A 16,804-nucleotide genomic window follows, 5' to 3' on the forward strand; every position below is an offset into this window, starting at 1 on the left:
CCTCCAGAAAGGTTTGCAAAGATATCCTCTATCCTGGGCAACCGGTATTGATCTATTTTCAGTACTGGATTGATAGTGACCTTAAAATCAACACACATCCTGACAGGCCCAACCTTCATGGCTACTGGGATCATTGTGGTTGCTTAAGGGCTCCACACAAACTTGGAAAGAATTAATTCACCCTCTATGCGATCTAGCTCACTGGCTACTTTATCAAGAATGAGTTAAGGAACCAGACTTTGTAAACTTGGATGTCACATTTTTTATTTAACACTAATATACCCTTCACATGTTTGAGATTTCCAATACCATCCCTGAACACTGCTGTGGCATCATCCAGTACCTTTGTTAATTCACATTTGTTGACTCTATTGCAAGGGATGGGACAGGCAAATAGTGGATAGATCTCCAATCCAGTTGTAGTTGTTTCAGCCAGTCAGGGCCCGACAATGCTGCCCCCTCCTGTTTTTACCACATGCAAGCCCAGCGTGGCTTGTTGGTTGTTGCATTTCATTGTTATGAATGTCATTCCCTGAGGAGTTATCTTTTTTCCAGTATAAATTCTTTGTTAGGTATCTGCAGCTTCAGTTCAGTATCTTTGAAATGCAGTTCAAACTGGGTTTATGGAATGACTGAAACAGCTGAACTAATGTCCAGTTCCATTTTAATTAATTTGCCGTTCATTTCTGGTGTAAGCCATATTGCTTGTCTCTTGCTAATCTTCACATAGTAAATCTGAAGGCTTCCAGTTCTTGTCACTCTCATCATTATCAGATTTTTCATCAATGGCATGCAGATTAGTGCTCTTCTTGAAACTGCAATTTGACTTTCTATCGTTTTCTCTTCACCGTGCAGTTCATTTATTTTTGTCTGCCCGGCATGATCTTTATATATGTCCTAATTTGTTGTATTTTCTGCAAGTTTCACCTTTAAAACTGCATTGGTATGGTATATGTTTGCCCCTGCACAACAGTAACACAATTTTTTCAGCCAGATACTGTAGGTTTCTGTTTAGATATTGCAATTTTTTTCATGCTTTCTGTCATTCCTGACTGAAATTTACTTTTGTCTCTGGCTGCTGTTTCCACTGATGCAGTGAATTCAACTGCTTTTTAAAATATGAGTTGTGCTTTTTGAAGCCATTTTTGAAAGCTTTCTTGTAAGGTTCTACAAACTAAACAATCTTTCAGGGCATCATTAAACCCATCACTGAATTGCCACTGCTTGGATAATTTCTTCAATTCAGCCATGTAAGCTGAAATGGACTCTCCTTCTGTTTCATTCAACTTATAAAACCTAAAACGTCAGCAATCAATAATGTTTTCCATTCTAAATGTTCCTGCATTATGTTAACAATATCAGCAAAGCTCATTTCAGCTGGTTTGGTTGGAGCAGTTAAACTTTTAAGCAAACTGCATTCTTTTCCATCTACTGCACTCAGAAACACTGGCACTCATTTTTCATTGGCTATTTCATTTTCTTCAAAATACTGCACAATTTGTTCAGTATACATCATCCAGCTGTCTGTTGTGCAATCCAGTGCATCTATCTTTTTGAAGTAGCCATCCATTTCTGCTTGATTATTTATTTAATTATTTGTCTGTCTGTTTATTTATTTATGAATAATCATTATAACCATCCAGTGCTCACTGTTGATGAACACCTTCAGTGATCCAGTTTCCACAAGTCTCTGGGATGGAAAATTCCACAGATTCACTACCCTCAGTGAGCAGTTTTGACACCTGTAACTATGTCCCCCATGTTTGGGGTTCTCCCACAAGTGGAAACATCACGACTTAGGGTCATAAAGCCATAGAAAAGTACAACACAGAAATAGGCCTTTTGACCCATATAGTCCATTCTGAAACCTTTTAAATTGCCTACTCCCATTGATCTGCACAGAAACCATAGCCCTCCATACCCCTACCATCCATGTACAATCCAAACTTAGATTAAATGTTAAAATTGAGCTCCCATGTGCTGGCAGCTCGTTCCACACTCTTACAACCCTCTGAGTGAAGTGGTTCCCCCTCATACACCCCTTAAACCTTTCAACTTTCATCCTTAACCCATTACCTCCGGTTGTAGTCCCACCCAACCACAGAGGAAAAAGGCTGCTTGCATTTGCCTTATTTATATTGCTCATACTTTTGGATACCTCTATCAAATCCCCCCTCATTCGTCTACATTCTGAAAAATACAGTCCTAACCCATTCATTCTTTCCTTATAACTCAGGCCCTCAAGACTTGGCAACATCCTTGTAAGTTTTGTCTGTACTCTTTGAACTGAACCATGTAACTGAACCTTCTTGACCAACCTCTCATGTGGGACCTTGTCAAGTGCTTTACTAAAGTCCATGTAGACCAGGGGTGTCAAGCTCATTTTAAGTCACGGGCCGGATTGAGCAAAATGCAGCTTCATGCGGGCCGGATCAGTCGGACGCGTGCGAACGCAGCTTTCGTTGCCTCCGTTTTTTCAGCCTGCTCTCATGTGTCTCAGTCTCTGCTATAACTACAAAGTGTTTCACTTTACAAATTCCGTTTCTTATGAAGAAGACTGCCGAGCAAGACTGCCGAATAAACACTAAAAACCCTGAAAACCTGGTACCTGAATAAACTCAGCATTAGCCATATCATACGCCATAGGCGCTTCGATTACTGGGGCCAGCTTTAATAGTAATTAGATATTATCTCGCGGGCCAAAGATAATTCCACCGCGGGCCGGATTTGGCCCGCGGGCCTTGAGTTTGACATATATGATGTAGACAATATCCACCACCTTGCCTTCAAACCCTTTCCTGGTAACTTCCTCAAAAAACTCTATAAAGTTGGTTAGACATACTGACTGTCCTTAATCAGTCTATGTCCATCCAAATACAGTCCGTTAGAATACCTTATAATAACTTCCCTACTGTTGTTGTCAGATTCACCGGCCTATAATTTCTTGTTTTATGTTTAGAGCTTTTCATAAACAGTGGGACAACATTGGCTATCCTCCATTCCTTCGGTTCCTCTCCTGTCATTAAGGATAAATTAAATATCTCTGCCAGGACCCCAGCAATTTCTGCACTTGCCTCCCGTAAGGTCTGAGGGAAAACTTTGTCAGGCTCTGGAGATTTATCCACCCTCATTTGCACCACAAGGGCAAACACCTCCTCCTCTGTAATCTGTAAACTGAAGTTGACGCCACTTTGCCTCACTTTTATAGACTCTGTATTCACCTCCCTAGTAAATAGAGGTGCAAAAAAATTATTTAGTATCTCCCACATCTCCTTTGGCTCCACACATTGATTACCATTCTGATCTTCCCTTGCAATCCCTTTAATCCTAACATCTCTGTAGAATCCCTTCAGATTATCCTTCACCTTGTCTGCTAGGGCAACCTCACGTCTTCTTTTAGCATTTCTGATTTATTTCTTAACTTCCGCCCACCTCTGCCCCCTATGATCTTACATGTTTTAGTAAAATCACACCTCCTTCCTCTAAACGATAGAAAATCTGATACAATGGGCAGAAGAATGAAATGGATGAAAACATCCTACCCATGGCTGATGAGGCTCTGAGGGGTTCCAATACCGAGAGACATATTCGGAAAAGCCCAAAACCACAAAAACATAGTGCAATGGAGACACTATGAGACTGCAGATGTTGGAATCTGGAGCAACAAATAACTCATTGGGCTGAGCAGTGTCTGTTCCAATGCAATGTTCTGATGTGAAACTTTGATAATCCCTTTACTCCCTCTGATGCTGCTCAACCTGCAGAGTTCCTACAGCGGATGGTTGACCAACTGAGTAGATACCAAAGTCATGGTCATCTCAGTCTTGTCTGTCTTTTATCACTCAGGAACTATTAAGAATGGAATTGAAATACTTTTAGGTAATTAAAAATATTACTAAGCTAGAGTGGGGCAGTGATGACAGTACTTGATTAAGAGTGAGATCTCTGGAGCAATAATCCAGAGAAAGCCATTTGAATCCCACCATAGCAGCTGGGGAAATGAAAACTGGACAATTAATTAATTCCAGAATTTAGTCACAGTAACATGGGCCAAGAAACTAGTTTGCTAATTTTCTCAGGTGAGGACTGCTGTCCTTACCCAGTCAGGCCAATGTGGGTTCACCTATAACGTCCTCCTCAGATCAGGGCGATCATGTACAGTTAATAAATGCTGTCATTGCCAATGGTGTCTGCATCCCAGATACAGACAACTGTAAAAATTGTAGTTAATCCTATTCCCGTTGAGATGACAGTCCTCAGGTACCCTGGACTGACCTTCCCGCAGGATCCATGAACAGACTTCTTGGCAGCGGAAAGCACTGCCTGATTGCCGGGTAGAATCCAGAATGCGAAGACTCCACATTTGGAAGGGTGTATGCCAAAATCCCTAGTTTGTTTGTGCTTACAAATAGGAGGGCGCCTACACTTCAGAATCAGAATCAGGTTTATTATCACCGGCATATGTCATGAAATTTGTTAACTTAGCAGCAGCAGTTCAATGCAGTGCATAATAGAGAAGAAAAGAAAAATAAAATAATAATAGCAATAATAAATAAATAAGTAAATCAATTACAGTATACATATATTGAATAGATTAAAAATTGTGCAAAATGAGAATATATATTAAAAATGTGAAGTAGTGTCCAAGGGTTCAATGTCCATTTAGAAATTGGATGGTAGAGGGGGAGAAGATGTTCCTGAATTACTGATTGTGTGCCTTCAGGCTTCTGTACCTCCTACCTGATGGTAACAGTGAGAAAAGGGCATGCCCTGGGTGCTGGAACTCCTTAATAATGGACGCTGCCTTTCTGAGACACTGCTCCTTGAAGATGTCCTGTGCACTTTGTAGGCTAGTGCCCAAGATGGAACCGACTAAATTTACAACCCTCTGCAGCTTCTTTCGGTCCTGTGCAGTAGCCCCCCTCCCCCCCAATACCAGACAGTGATGCAGCCTGTCAGAATGCGCTCCATGGTACATCTATAGAAATTTTTGTATGTATTTGTTGACCAAGTCTCTTCAAACTCCTAATGAAGTATGGCCGCTGTCTTGCTTTCTTTATAACTGCATTGATATGTTGGGACCAGGTTAGGTCCTCAGAGATCTCGAAGACTGATGCTCTTTTGCTTTTAACAAAAAAAAAATCAAACCAAGTTTTTGTTTCTCTGAAACTTTACTTACTAAGTTATGAATCTATTATGTTCCTAGTTGGACCATTTATCCCATTCCTATTCACTGGGGAGTATGAATCATTTCTGCTGCCACCCCCTAATAGTGGGCAGCCATTTATTAAAAATTAAACTAGTGCTCATATTTGTAAAAATGACTATGTAAAGAAGTAAGGCTCATCAACACAAGACAAAACTATTCTTGGTACATAACAAACTTTTTACAAAGGGACCCTGATAATAGAAAAGTAGGCACATCATCACCATAACATTCATGACAGGAGACAGGAGTGGGTGAATACAGTACCATTCCCATTCTAAATTCGGTATTCTCGTTGATTCTTGTCAATGTTTATAGCTGCACCATAGAAAGCATCCTATCTCAATGCACCATGGTTTGGTATGCAGCCGCTCTGCCCAAAACTGCAAGAAGTCGCAGAGCTCCATGGACACAGTCCAGCACAGCACAAGAACCACCCTCCCCTCCACAGACTCCGTCCATTCTTCTCACTGACTCAGACCAAAGTGCCCTTCCCCTTGGACCTTCTCTCTTCTCCCTTCTCCTTTGGACAGAAGATACCAAATGTATACCAACAAGGACAGTTTCTATTTTTTGCTGTTATAGGACTCCTGAACTGAACTCTTGCACTCATTCTCACAGTCTACATCGCCATGGCCCTTGCACCCTATTGTCTACCAGCACAACACTTTATTCTGCATTCTGTCATTGCTTTTCCCTTGTTTTAACTACCTTGATTTACTTATGTCTTGATTTACTTTTGTATGCCATCAGTGTGGATGGCATACAAAACTAAGTTTCTCACTGTATCTTGATACATGTAAATTCCAATGCTTTCAAAGGCCAATTAGCTTGTAGACTATGCTATTTGATTACAAAATCTGGGAGTGATAAATAATGGTGTGATGCCACATCACACTGATACCATTGTGAATCTACCTCAATATTCACTGAGCTTGTAAATTAATATTTGCTTGCTCCAGCAGTTCTTTCAGACCTGGGAATAGTCTTTTTGCTAGTGTTATTGACATACCGTCTCAACAGCACGTATGCTCACACACACCAAAACCTCAAGGCTGCCTTTGATAAAAGTCTTCTGTTCATGTGACCATTGACATTCAATGGGCCACGTTTCTGAAGACCATGCCAATAGCAAATAGCATTCATCTCCAAGATACCAATCAGTGAATTAAAATTTAAAAATTGCCTCATCCCTTTTAAAGGACGCCTTTAAAATTACTCTTTTTCAATTTAAAATTCTAGGCCTGCACAAATAGTGGCTGAGTAGCTATTTCTGCAGAGAGATTTATGAAGATGCAAATTCCACTTCTGAAGATTTAAAAGTATGCTTTATCTTACAACAATATGACTTTTAACATGTCTGTTGTTAACCATTTTGTGAGCGACAGGAAGACAATCAATTTCTATTTCTGTTCAGGGCACACTTTATGAAGTCTAAAAATACAGATTTTTTATTATACACAGGTCATTTGGGCTATCAAGTTAATTTGTCCAGCCAATCTCTTTGCTCTTTTCTCCTTGCAAAGCAAATTATTCAAGCACCAATTCAATTCCTTTTCTAAAACCCAGTGGACTCCACCTACACATAGTGAATTTCAAATCACACCCACTCTCTCTGTTTAAGAAACCTGTAACCGCCTATCTGCAATATCTTCTGCTCCTCACTGAATCTTTGGTTCCTAGTCTTGGAACTAGTTTGTTAATGGGACCAACTTTTCTCCATTTATTTGCTTTGTCTAAACTAGTCTCGATCTCTCCCCACCTTTGTCCCGGAGAAAAGACCACCTTCTGTGTCTAACACCAGACCTATCAGATCCAGTGTCAATGTTCAAAAGTAACTGGGCAAGTCTAACAAAGGCTCAGCTAAGAATGAGACACATCAAAACTTCACCAGTAAAGCATGAGGGAGAGAGTTCTTACACTTAAACTAGAACTTGAGCAAAGAAGCATCAATTTTTAAATTTTTAAAGCTCTGTTCTTTTTCTGGCAGCTATTTTTCAGTATGATTGGGGTCAGAATTGAACCCAGGCCAATGCCAGAATGTGTCAGCAACAACCACCAAACTCATTCTCCCAATTTAAAAAAAACCACGGCAGATCTGATACCCCAACTATTTTATCATCCAATCCACATCCTCAGATTCCCTTGGTCCAAAAATAAATTTGAGCAGTGAGGCATGGCAGAAAAACAGGCCCTTCAGCCCAACAGGTCTGTACTGAACATCACATTTATATTAATGCTATTTCTTTATTCTCACATTCCCATCATCTCCCCTGGGATTTTACTATTCACAAATACACTGCTGGCAATTTAACCTCCAACTCACACCTCTTTGGGATGTGGGAAGAAACTGGAAACTGGGGTAGAGCCAAGCAGTCACTGGGAGAATATGCCTGCTTATATGTCTGTCTAAATACAGGTTGAGTACCCCTTATTCAAAAATCCAAAAACCTCCTCATTTTTGAGTGCCGACATGAAGTCACAAATGGAAAATTCCACAAGGCACTGGGAAGGTTCCAGGTGGTGAGCAGGTCTGTATCCATCATTGACAGTTCTGAGAAGTGACCTTACATTTGTAATGAACAGAAGTTAGTGGAAAAATAGAAAAACAGTGCATAAAGCAAAGAATTAAGGTCACGATCAAATGTTGAAAGAGTGGATTCCTCAGCATCAGAATGAACATGTCACTGAACAGTATGCTGATCATGAAACAAAGATTTATCACAGCGGACGGAAATTGAAGGTAGTTGTGAATATTCAGCAGGCTGGTTGCAGAAATTTAAGGAAAGGCATGGCATTACATTTTTGCATATTTAAGAAATTTTACAGATAAAGCATTTGCTGATCACGAAGCAGCAGAGAAACTCATTGATGTGATGCGAAGATCGTCCCTGATGAAAATCTAACAGCAGTAGAAGACTACAATGCTGATTGTTTTTGTATCTTACATAAAACCTAGAAAAACATCTAAAATACAAATACAGCGCATTGTAACCTTTCAATCAGTGGGTCATACGGCATCTGTGAAATTCTGCCATTGCTTGTTGTTGTTCAACGGCGGATTCAGGTATTCTCCCAATTCTGCTGAGCTGCTTTCGTTACCCTGCACAATTATGTTTTCATTATGTTAATAGTAGGTCATAATTCTTACATACGTGTGAAAAACAAGTGTCAAAGACTGTACATAAATTCAGAGTCAGAAATGATGGCAATCCCAAGCTATCTCTTTATATATTCCAAACTCTGAAACACTTCCAGCCCCAAGCATTTCAGAAAAGGGGTACTCAGCCTGTACCTCTTAAACGTTGCTATTATTTCCACTTCTATCACTAGGAGAATGAAAATCCTCCACACAGTTAGTGCCAGAAGCCGGGATTGAACCCAAGTTTCTGGTGCTACAAGGCAACTACTTTTCTAGCTGTGTCACAAGGCCTCCTCTTGTTCTCACCTCATGGTCTCCTCATTGGAACAGCCCCCAGCCTCAGCATTGACCACATACATAGGTCTGGAACGGAAGAGTGAAGATCGGCAAGACTACTTACTTGGTCTGATGTTTGGACCCTTGGAGATGGGCGTGGTATTGTTCTATTGAATTCAGGACCACATGGCACAAACTACAGGTGTAACTGCGCCTTAGTGCTGCAAGAGAACACAACCAGATCAGATCAATGCCAAGGTGGTGAATGAAACACGCCACCTTTCTCTGCCTCTGCTCAGCTTTCTCAGTGTCTCACACAAGAGTCCGACGTTTTCACACGCTAAACAATGTCAGAGATTTTCCTGCCATGGAACATTTTATAGTGGGAAGCACAAGCTAGCTGCTTCCACCACACCCACGCGTCCCAACCCCTGGTTCAAAGTGACCTAATGGACCAGTTCAGTCTGAACAGTTTGTGAGCTTCTCCAGCCCCTCTCCGTACCCTGAACATTGTTTCATTTGCTTAGTCTTACTTCAGGAACTGGGCATCACTGTAAGTGCAGCATTTATTGCCCATCCCTCTTTGCCCTTGAACTTGCTGGGCTATATTAGATTTGTATGCTTGGCTGTGGGCCTGGAGCCACATGTGGGCCAGTCCACGTAAGACAAAGCTGGCAGATATTCTGCATCATAGGCCAGTATTGAATATGAAAGCTGGTTGATAAGGGTGTATAACAGGCTTTCAGGTGGGCACATGAATAAGCAGGGAATCGAGGGATGTGGATCATGACCATGCAAAAGAGATTCAGTTTGATTTGGAATCGTGTTTGGCACAGGGGGGCCACAAAGGCTATTGCTGTACTTACTATACTATGAAAATGTGATTTTATAATAATCTACCCATGTTGTAGTTACGATTACCAGTATCTACATAAGGCATTGCCTCAAGAAGACGACATCCATCACTAAAAATTCGGGGAATACAATCTTTACGCAGCTACCACAGGGCAGGACGTAAGGAAACCTGAAGCGTGGCAGCAGGTTCGAGAACAGCTACCTCCCTTCAGCCTAACGATTCTTGAAACAAACCCACACGTTAATCACTGCTCCGGTATGACAACTCTATGACCACCTTGCACTACGGTGAACTTCTATTTGCTATAATTTTATTTCATTTATGTACGTTTCTCTTGTGAATTTTGTGCCTCTTATGCTTTCTGCCTGTGATGCTGCTGCAAGTGATCTTTTCATTGCTCCTGTCCACAGATACACTCGTGCATATGATAATAAAGTTGGCTCTGACTTTATCCGGTTTTTTAAAATTAAATTTCCATCGCTGCAGTGGTGGGACTTGAACCCAGCTCCTTTCATTGCTCTCCCACTGGACGACAACTCTACTAACTTAAACACAGTGGTCCCCTATTAATGGCTCTGGTGCTGAACCTGTGGCCAGAGACGATCCTACATTGAGAACACCGGATCAGGAATCAACTTTATTTGCCGTATACTTTTACGTATATGATGAATTTTCCTCCGTGTGTCAGTCACGGTGCAACAATATTGTAGAGATTAAAGAATTTTACATAACAATAAAGTTACAGATTAAAGTACAGATATGGAATAAAATGTGCAAGAGGGGCTGGGGGTCAGGCTAACTAGAATGGTTGATCGGATTAACTGCCTGGGGTGGGGGTGGAGTAGAACTTTAAAAATGACATGAGGCTTTTGTTTTAATCGCCCCATAGTGCTTTCTAGGAAGGAGCTTTTGGAATAGGGAGTTTGCATGGTGGCTAGTTTCTGCAATCACTTCTTTGTTCTGCAGTGATGGTCGACTGCAGCCGATGACCTTTTCTCCTTGATGACTCACTGTAGCATTTGTAGATTGTGAGAGAATGCTGCACCAAACCGGTGCTAAGTCATCGACTGCTTATTACCCTCCATAGGTGCTGCCTAACTTGCTGAGTTCCTACAGCACCGCGGGCACGACAAGTCTACAACACTACTGATTTGCTGCACCCTTGACTAGCAGTCTGAACATCACGTCAGTGCTTTTGCTTGGAACCCCAGCCTGCTGGTCTTGACGGACATTGTAACTAAGTCCCGTCCTGGGTCGCTGTGGGACTGATACAGCATATGAACAGGCTGTTCAGCCCATCTGGTCCATGCAGATCAAGATTTCCATCTAAACTAGTCCTATTTGCTCACCTTTGGCTTATCCCCGCTAAACCTTTCCTATCCATGTACCTGTCCGAGTGCGTTTTAAATGTTGCTTATGTACCTGCCTCAACCACTTCCTCTGGCAGCTCATTCAATATACTGATCACCTTCTGGGTTAAATAGTTGCCCTCTGGTTCCAATGACAGCTTTCTCCTCTCACCCTAAATCTATGCCCGTTGAACCCAGGGAAAACCCTATGTGCATTCACCCTATCTATGACCCTCACAATTTTATACCCTGCATAATACTATAATCCCCCTAATTTTCTTACACGGTAAATAAAATCACAATCTGTCCAACCTCTCTCCATAACTCAGATCCTCAAGTCCCAGCAACATCTTCGTAAATATATCGGCATCTTTCCTATTAGCAGAATGTCCAATATTCCAACATCATGTATAACTGCAACGTAATTTCCCATGCTCCATGCCCTCACTGTTGAAGGCCAGCATGCTGAAAGCCAATAATATCCTTGTAAATCTCTTCTGTACTCTTTCCAGCTTAATGGCATGATGACATCTTTCCCTTCACCTTTTTTCACCTATGGCTTGCCAGTTTGTAATCATTCCCCTCCCTCAACCTTCACCCCCCTTCCCTTCCAGTCCTGATTAAGGGTCTCATCCTGAAACATTGACTGTTCATGCCTCTCCATAGATGCTCCCTTACCTGCTGAGTTCCGCCAGCATGTTGCTCATGGTGCTGTCCTACCTGACAAGGAGTATGTGACGTCCCCCAGATGCATGCCAGCAGGGAACGTTTCTGCTCGCTCCTGCCTGCCTTGCACAGGATTTCCTTTGGGAGTCACAGTGGGAAAACCAGAGCGGACAATCCCGCTTGGCACTGCTTTGTCTGGGGAATTCACTGGGGACAAGTGGAGGAATAAGCCACGACCACGAGCACGTTACCCAGATGTTAAATCACTGTGGGACAATTAGATTAATCCTTCACAATTGCTTTTGGAATTTTTAAGCAGAAACATTTTAACCTCTTCGTATAACTTGCTGTGTGCTGGCGCGTGGCCAAGTGGCTAAGGCGTTGGCCTAGTGATCTGAAGGTCGCTAGTTCGAGCCTCAGCTGAGGCAGCGTGTTGTGTCCTTGAGCAAGGCATTTAACCACACATTACTCTGCGATGACACTGGTGCCAAGGTGTATCAGCCCTTGCCCTTCCCTTGGACAACATCGGTGGTGTGGATAGGGGATAGGGGACACTTGTAGCATGGGCAACTGCCGGTCTCCCATACAACCCTGCCCTGCCCTGGAAACTTTCCAAGGTGCAAATCCATGGTCTCTCGAGACTAACAGATGCCTACATAACTTGCTATTGAGTTAAAAATAACTCAACTGCATCCCTTATGAAAAAATTAATAAGAATTGGTGAAACAACCTTACAGCTTCAGTGGGAAAGGGCAGGTGCATGTGTAGAGATGCTAGAAGATTCTACAGATGCTAGAAATCCAGAGTAACACATATAAAATGCTGGAGGATTTCAGCAGATCAGGCGGCATCACTGGAAAGGAATAAACAGTGAATGTTTCGAGCGGAGACCCTTCACCAGGACTGGAGTGGAATGGGGAAGAAGCCATAAAAAGAAGGTGGGTGGTGGGGGGGGATTTAGTGGAAGCCTCTCCCCACCACCTTTATTATTTTGGTGTGTTTCCCCTTTTCCTGACCTCTCATTCTTCCCCCTTCCTTTCCTTTTATCCCACTTAAATAATAACGGCTTGCCTTTAGAAACAGGTTGGCCTCTCCAAGGTGAGACAATACCAAGCAAAAGCTCACATCAAGTCTAATCAGGATGTGGAAATTTGCAATGTTATATCTCTGGTGTAGGGCTTCAGCCTGCACCTGGATACAGCAGCTTTTATGCTTCTGTGGGTCTTTTATCTGCAGAAACCGGCTGCCTTGGAAGCATTGTGGGGAAGCAGTCGACTGGGAAGTCTGGAGCAGGCTTGGGGTTGGCAATGTCAGGGGAGGAACAAAGCAGTAAGCTGGTAATTGAAAGATAATGAAGAGCATGCAGAGTGAAAGGGAGGTGACAATCCAACTGCTAGTTAGGACAGTTCCATTAACACAGAGAAGACATCATGCATGATAATTAATTTTTGTGTGTGTGGATTTTATTTCCTGAGAAATGCTATCTGTCTTGTGATGGTCTATTGAAGTTGTAATTAATATTTGAAAGCAGTGCTAAATGAAATATTTCTTCAAACTTACTTACTACAAGGTGTAAGTGTCTCTTAGATATTATAAATTCATTTTAGTTCCACAAACAGTGAGGTCCCTGTGCTAAATGTTCCCTAATATTCAGTCTGTAATGGAGGATACCCCCCTCTCCCTAATTAGGGAGAGAGAGAACCTGTGGTTTGTTGAATGCTGGATGAAATGCGATAGTCTTTGGGGTAACTGCAAGGTCTGTGTCTTTGCTATTGCTTAGCTCACGCTTGTTCTCGGTAGCGGGTTAGCATTTTTGCCCGGGGTGGGGGTATCATTGCCTTGCTGCCACTTACGCGTGGGGGGCAGCTGGTGGGGGGGGAACTTTGGGGTTCTCACATTTAACTGTCATTCATTCTTTGGGGCACTTCTCTGTTTTCGTGGATGTTTGCGAAGAAAAAGAATTTCAGGATGTATATTGTATACATTTCCCTGCCATTAAATTGGAACTTCGAACCTTTGAACCTTTAAATGTGCCGACCTGTGCAATAATGCTTCAGGACAGTTGGAGAAACCTTTAGAATGGCTCTTGGTTATTCAGGGCATCAAAAGTTATGGGAAGAAGGCACGAGAATAGGCTGGAGAGGGATGATAAATCAGCTATGATGGAATAGTAGAGAAGACTCGATGGACTGAATGGCCCAATTCTGCTCCTGTCTCTTATGGTAGTTCCACTTGAGGTGTTAATCCTCCAACAACACTTTACTTATGTAGCACCTTTAATGTTATAAAACACCTCACAGTGTTACTAGGAGCATAATTGAACAGAATACAGCTGCAAGCTACAGAAGGAGACAACAATGAACGCCTTATTCAAAGAAAAATGTTTTAAGATGTATACTCAGGTTAAAGAAAGATTTCAGAAGCAGGAAAAGTTTCAAGAGTGGGCAGAAGTTAATGAATGGTATAGAGAAATGTGAGTAAATACAAACGTGGGGCAAATGGCTTCTGTGGAAACAAACAGGTAGTTGACATTTTGGGGTGAGATGTTTCATTTGCTGGTTTTTGTTCATTCCAGATTCCAGCATTTGCAGTCTCTTTCGATCCAGTATGAGGAAATACTTTTTTGGTTATGACCTGGAATAAAATGTCTGCAAGGATGGTACCATTATGAATTCAAAAGGGAATGGAGTGGTACCAGGAGAAGCCTGAGCCCTGAGTGGTATCTGGGGTGGCATGGCAGCTATGACAGGGTCAGTGACCTGTCTGCAAGGAGTTTGCACGCTCTCCTCGTGATCACACGGGTTTTCTCTGGCTTCCATCTACATTCCAAAGACATATGGGTCAGTAGGTTAATTGGTCACATGGGTGTAATTGGACGGCGTGAGCTCAATGGGCTGGGAGGGCCTGTTACAGTACTGTATCTCTAAATAAAATACAACAATAAGGAGGGGGAGGCTAATGGCAGATCTCATGGAAATGGGAATCACAGGGTTTCTCCACAAGGAGTTGAGTTGGATTCAATGGGCTGACTGGCCTCCCTCTGAACAATAAGAATTTTGTGCTTCTGTAATTTTTCTCACTAAGGATTGTGAAGGTGGAAACATCATTCCAGGAGGCTATAAAATTTGAAGTATTTCACATGCAATTACCAACAAAATCGAAAGCCCCCTCCCTCGGTATTCTCCCTTCTCCCCCCTTTGATTGGGTACAAGATACATAAGCTTGGCAACATGCACCACCAGGCTCACTGACAGCTTCCATCCTGCTCGTACACGATGCCTGAATGGACCTCTCATATGAAAAAGATGAACTCCTGATCTCCTAATCTACCTTGCACCTTATTGGAACATTTGCACTGTATTTGCTCCAAACCTGTAACCCTATATTCTACACTCCATTTTATTTTCCTTTTGTTCAGCCTCAACGTATAGGACGATCTGCTTGATGGCATGCTAAACACACTTTTCATTGTTTCTTGGTACATGTGACAATAATAAACCAATTGCTACTTTACAATTAAAAGGACACACCCTGAGAATAAAACATAAGACTGACCAGGGCAATACAAACAAAATGTTGAAGGTACTCAGCAAGTCAGGCAGCATCTACGGAAAGGAATGAACAGTTGATGCTTTGATCCTTCATCAAGACTGGAAAGGAAGCAGGAAGCATAAGAAGCCAGGAGACAGGGAAACACACCAAAATAAGAACGGTGGTGAGGAGAGGTTTTCATTCCCACCCCCCCCCCCATCTTATTCTGGCTTCTTCCCTGTTTCTTTCCTGTCCTAATGAAGAGTCATGGCTCAAAATATTCACTGTTTATTCCTTACCATTGATGCCGCCTGACCTGCTGACTTCCTCCAGCATTTTGTGTGTGTTACTCTTTTGTAACACACATTTGTAGAATCTCTTGTGTTTAAAATACTTAACAACACATGCACCTGCCCTTTCTCATTGAAGCTGTAAAGTTGCTTCACCAATTCTTATTTACTTTTTCATAGAAGATGCAGTTATCTTTTGCTCAATAGCAAGTTTTACGAAGAGGTTAAAATGTCTCTGCTTAAAAATTCCAAAAGCAATTGTGAAGGATTAATCGAAACTACTAATTGTCCCACATTGATTTAACATCTGCTCATACTTCCCTCCCTCACTTCAGCAGGGCTGATGATGCTTAATTAAAGGTTATAATGAAAATCCAATTAAAAGACTGTAAACTGCGTGTAACCACCACAGAACACCAAGAAGGTTAATTAAAGAACTCCACACAATGGCCGATTAGCAAGGTCTGCTGCTGACTTGACAATGCTTTTCCAACTTTATGTTTTAAATTGTTCTTCACTTCAAATAGTTCAAATTGAAGAGTACTCAGAGCACTACAGCTGATCCCACTGACCTGTCATACTGTGGAGATGACTGTTCTCCCAAAGCCTCTCCAGTGCCCCAGCCCTCTAATGCTCCGCTCATCCCTCCAGAAGACAAACTCCCCCCCACCCCCCCAACCACTTTCAACTAAACCTCATACCCTGGTCTTGTAATCGAAATTGTTTTATTATTTTCACATCTACAGAGTTACCGTTAAAACTTTAACCCGTATACTGTTCACAATAGATCAAATTATTACACAGTGCATTGAGGCAGAACAAGGTAAAACAATAGCAATGCAGAATAAAATGTAACAGTAGGGTGGGGATAAAGGGGGTGTAAGGCACTCCTTCCCTCTGCTCGCTTGTAGGTCACCCTGTGGCAAGGTGTAGTACCTGCTCAGCACCCCTCCCCTCCCATCAGGGTCACGTGAAGCCATCGGAACAGATAGCAGATGGTCGTATGAGCAACTGGAGCACATCACAAGTTCTAGTTAAGTAACCACAGACGCCACGGAGACAATCTCTGAAGAGTATTGACAATGGCTGGGGTCATCCCTCTTGTAATGACGCTGCCCAGAAGGAGGCAATGGCAAACCACTTCTGTAGAAATTTTTTGCCGAAAACAATCATGGTCATATAAAGACCAATGATAGCCCACAACATATGACACAGCACATAACAAACATTCCTGTACCTCCTCCTTGACTCCTTGATGAAATCTAATGTTCAAGTGATTCAGAAAGAGCATGAGAGAAAGATTTGTTATTTGCTCTGAAATTATAGAATGCTCAAAGATTCATACAGCACAGAGGCAGGACCTTTATTGCCACTGAGTCAGCACTGGTTAGCAAGCACCCTCTAGTCTGAATTGTTAACTCCATTTTGTTTTCCATAGATACTGCCTGATCTGCTGAGTATTCACAGCATTTTCCATTACTGATCAGT

At 42.1% G+C, this 16,804-nt stretch overlaps 1 protein-coding gene across 3 annotated transcripts in view; it reads right to left on the reverse strand.

Annotated features, from left to right (window-relative positions):
* Nucleotides 1–16,804, reverse strand: part of zmat4a (zinc finger, matrin-type 4a) — a 288,459-nt gene that overhangs the window by 82,368 nt on the left and 189,287 nt on the right. For all 3 annotated transcript variants that reach the window (XM_073058194.1, XM_073058204.1, XM_073058214.1), the window contains one exon: nt 8,749–8,845. In XM_073058194.1, coding sequence (XP_072914295.1) covers nt 8,749–8,845 — 97 coding nt within the window. The remainder of the gene's footprint in view (nt 1–8,748; nt 8,846–16,804) is intronic.

The sequence above is a fragment of the Hemitrygon akajei genome, chromosome 1, assembly GCF_048418815.1.
Source record: "Hemitrygon akajei chromosome 1, sHemAka1.3, whole genome shotgun sequence".
Classification (NCBI taxonomy): domain Eukaryota; kingdom Metazoa; phylum Chordata; class Chondrichthyes; order Myliobatiformes; family Dasyatidae; genus Hemitrygon; species Hemitrygon akajei.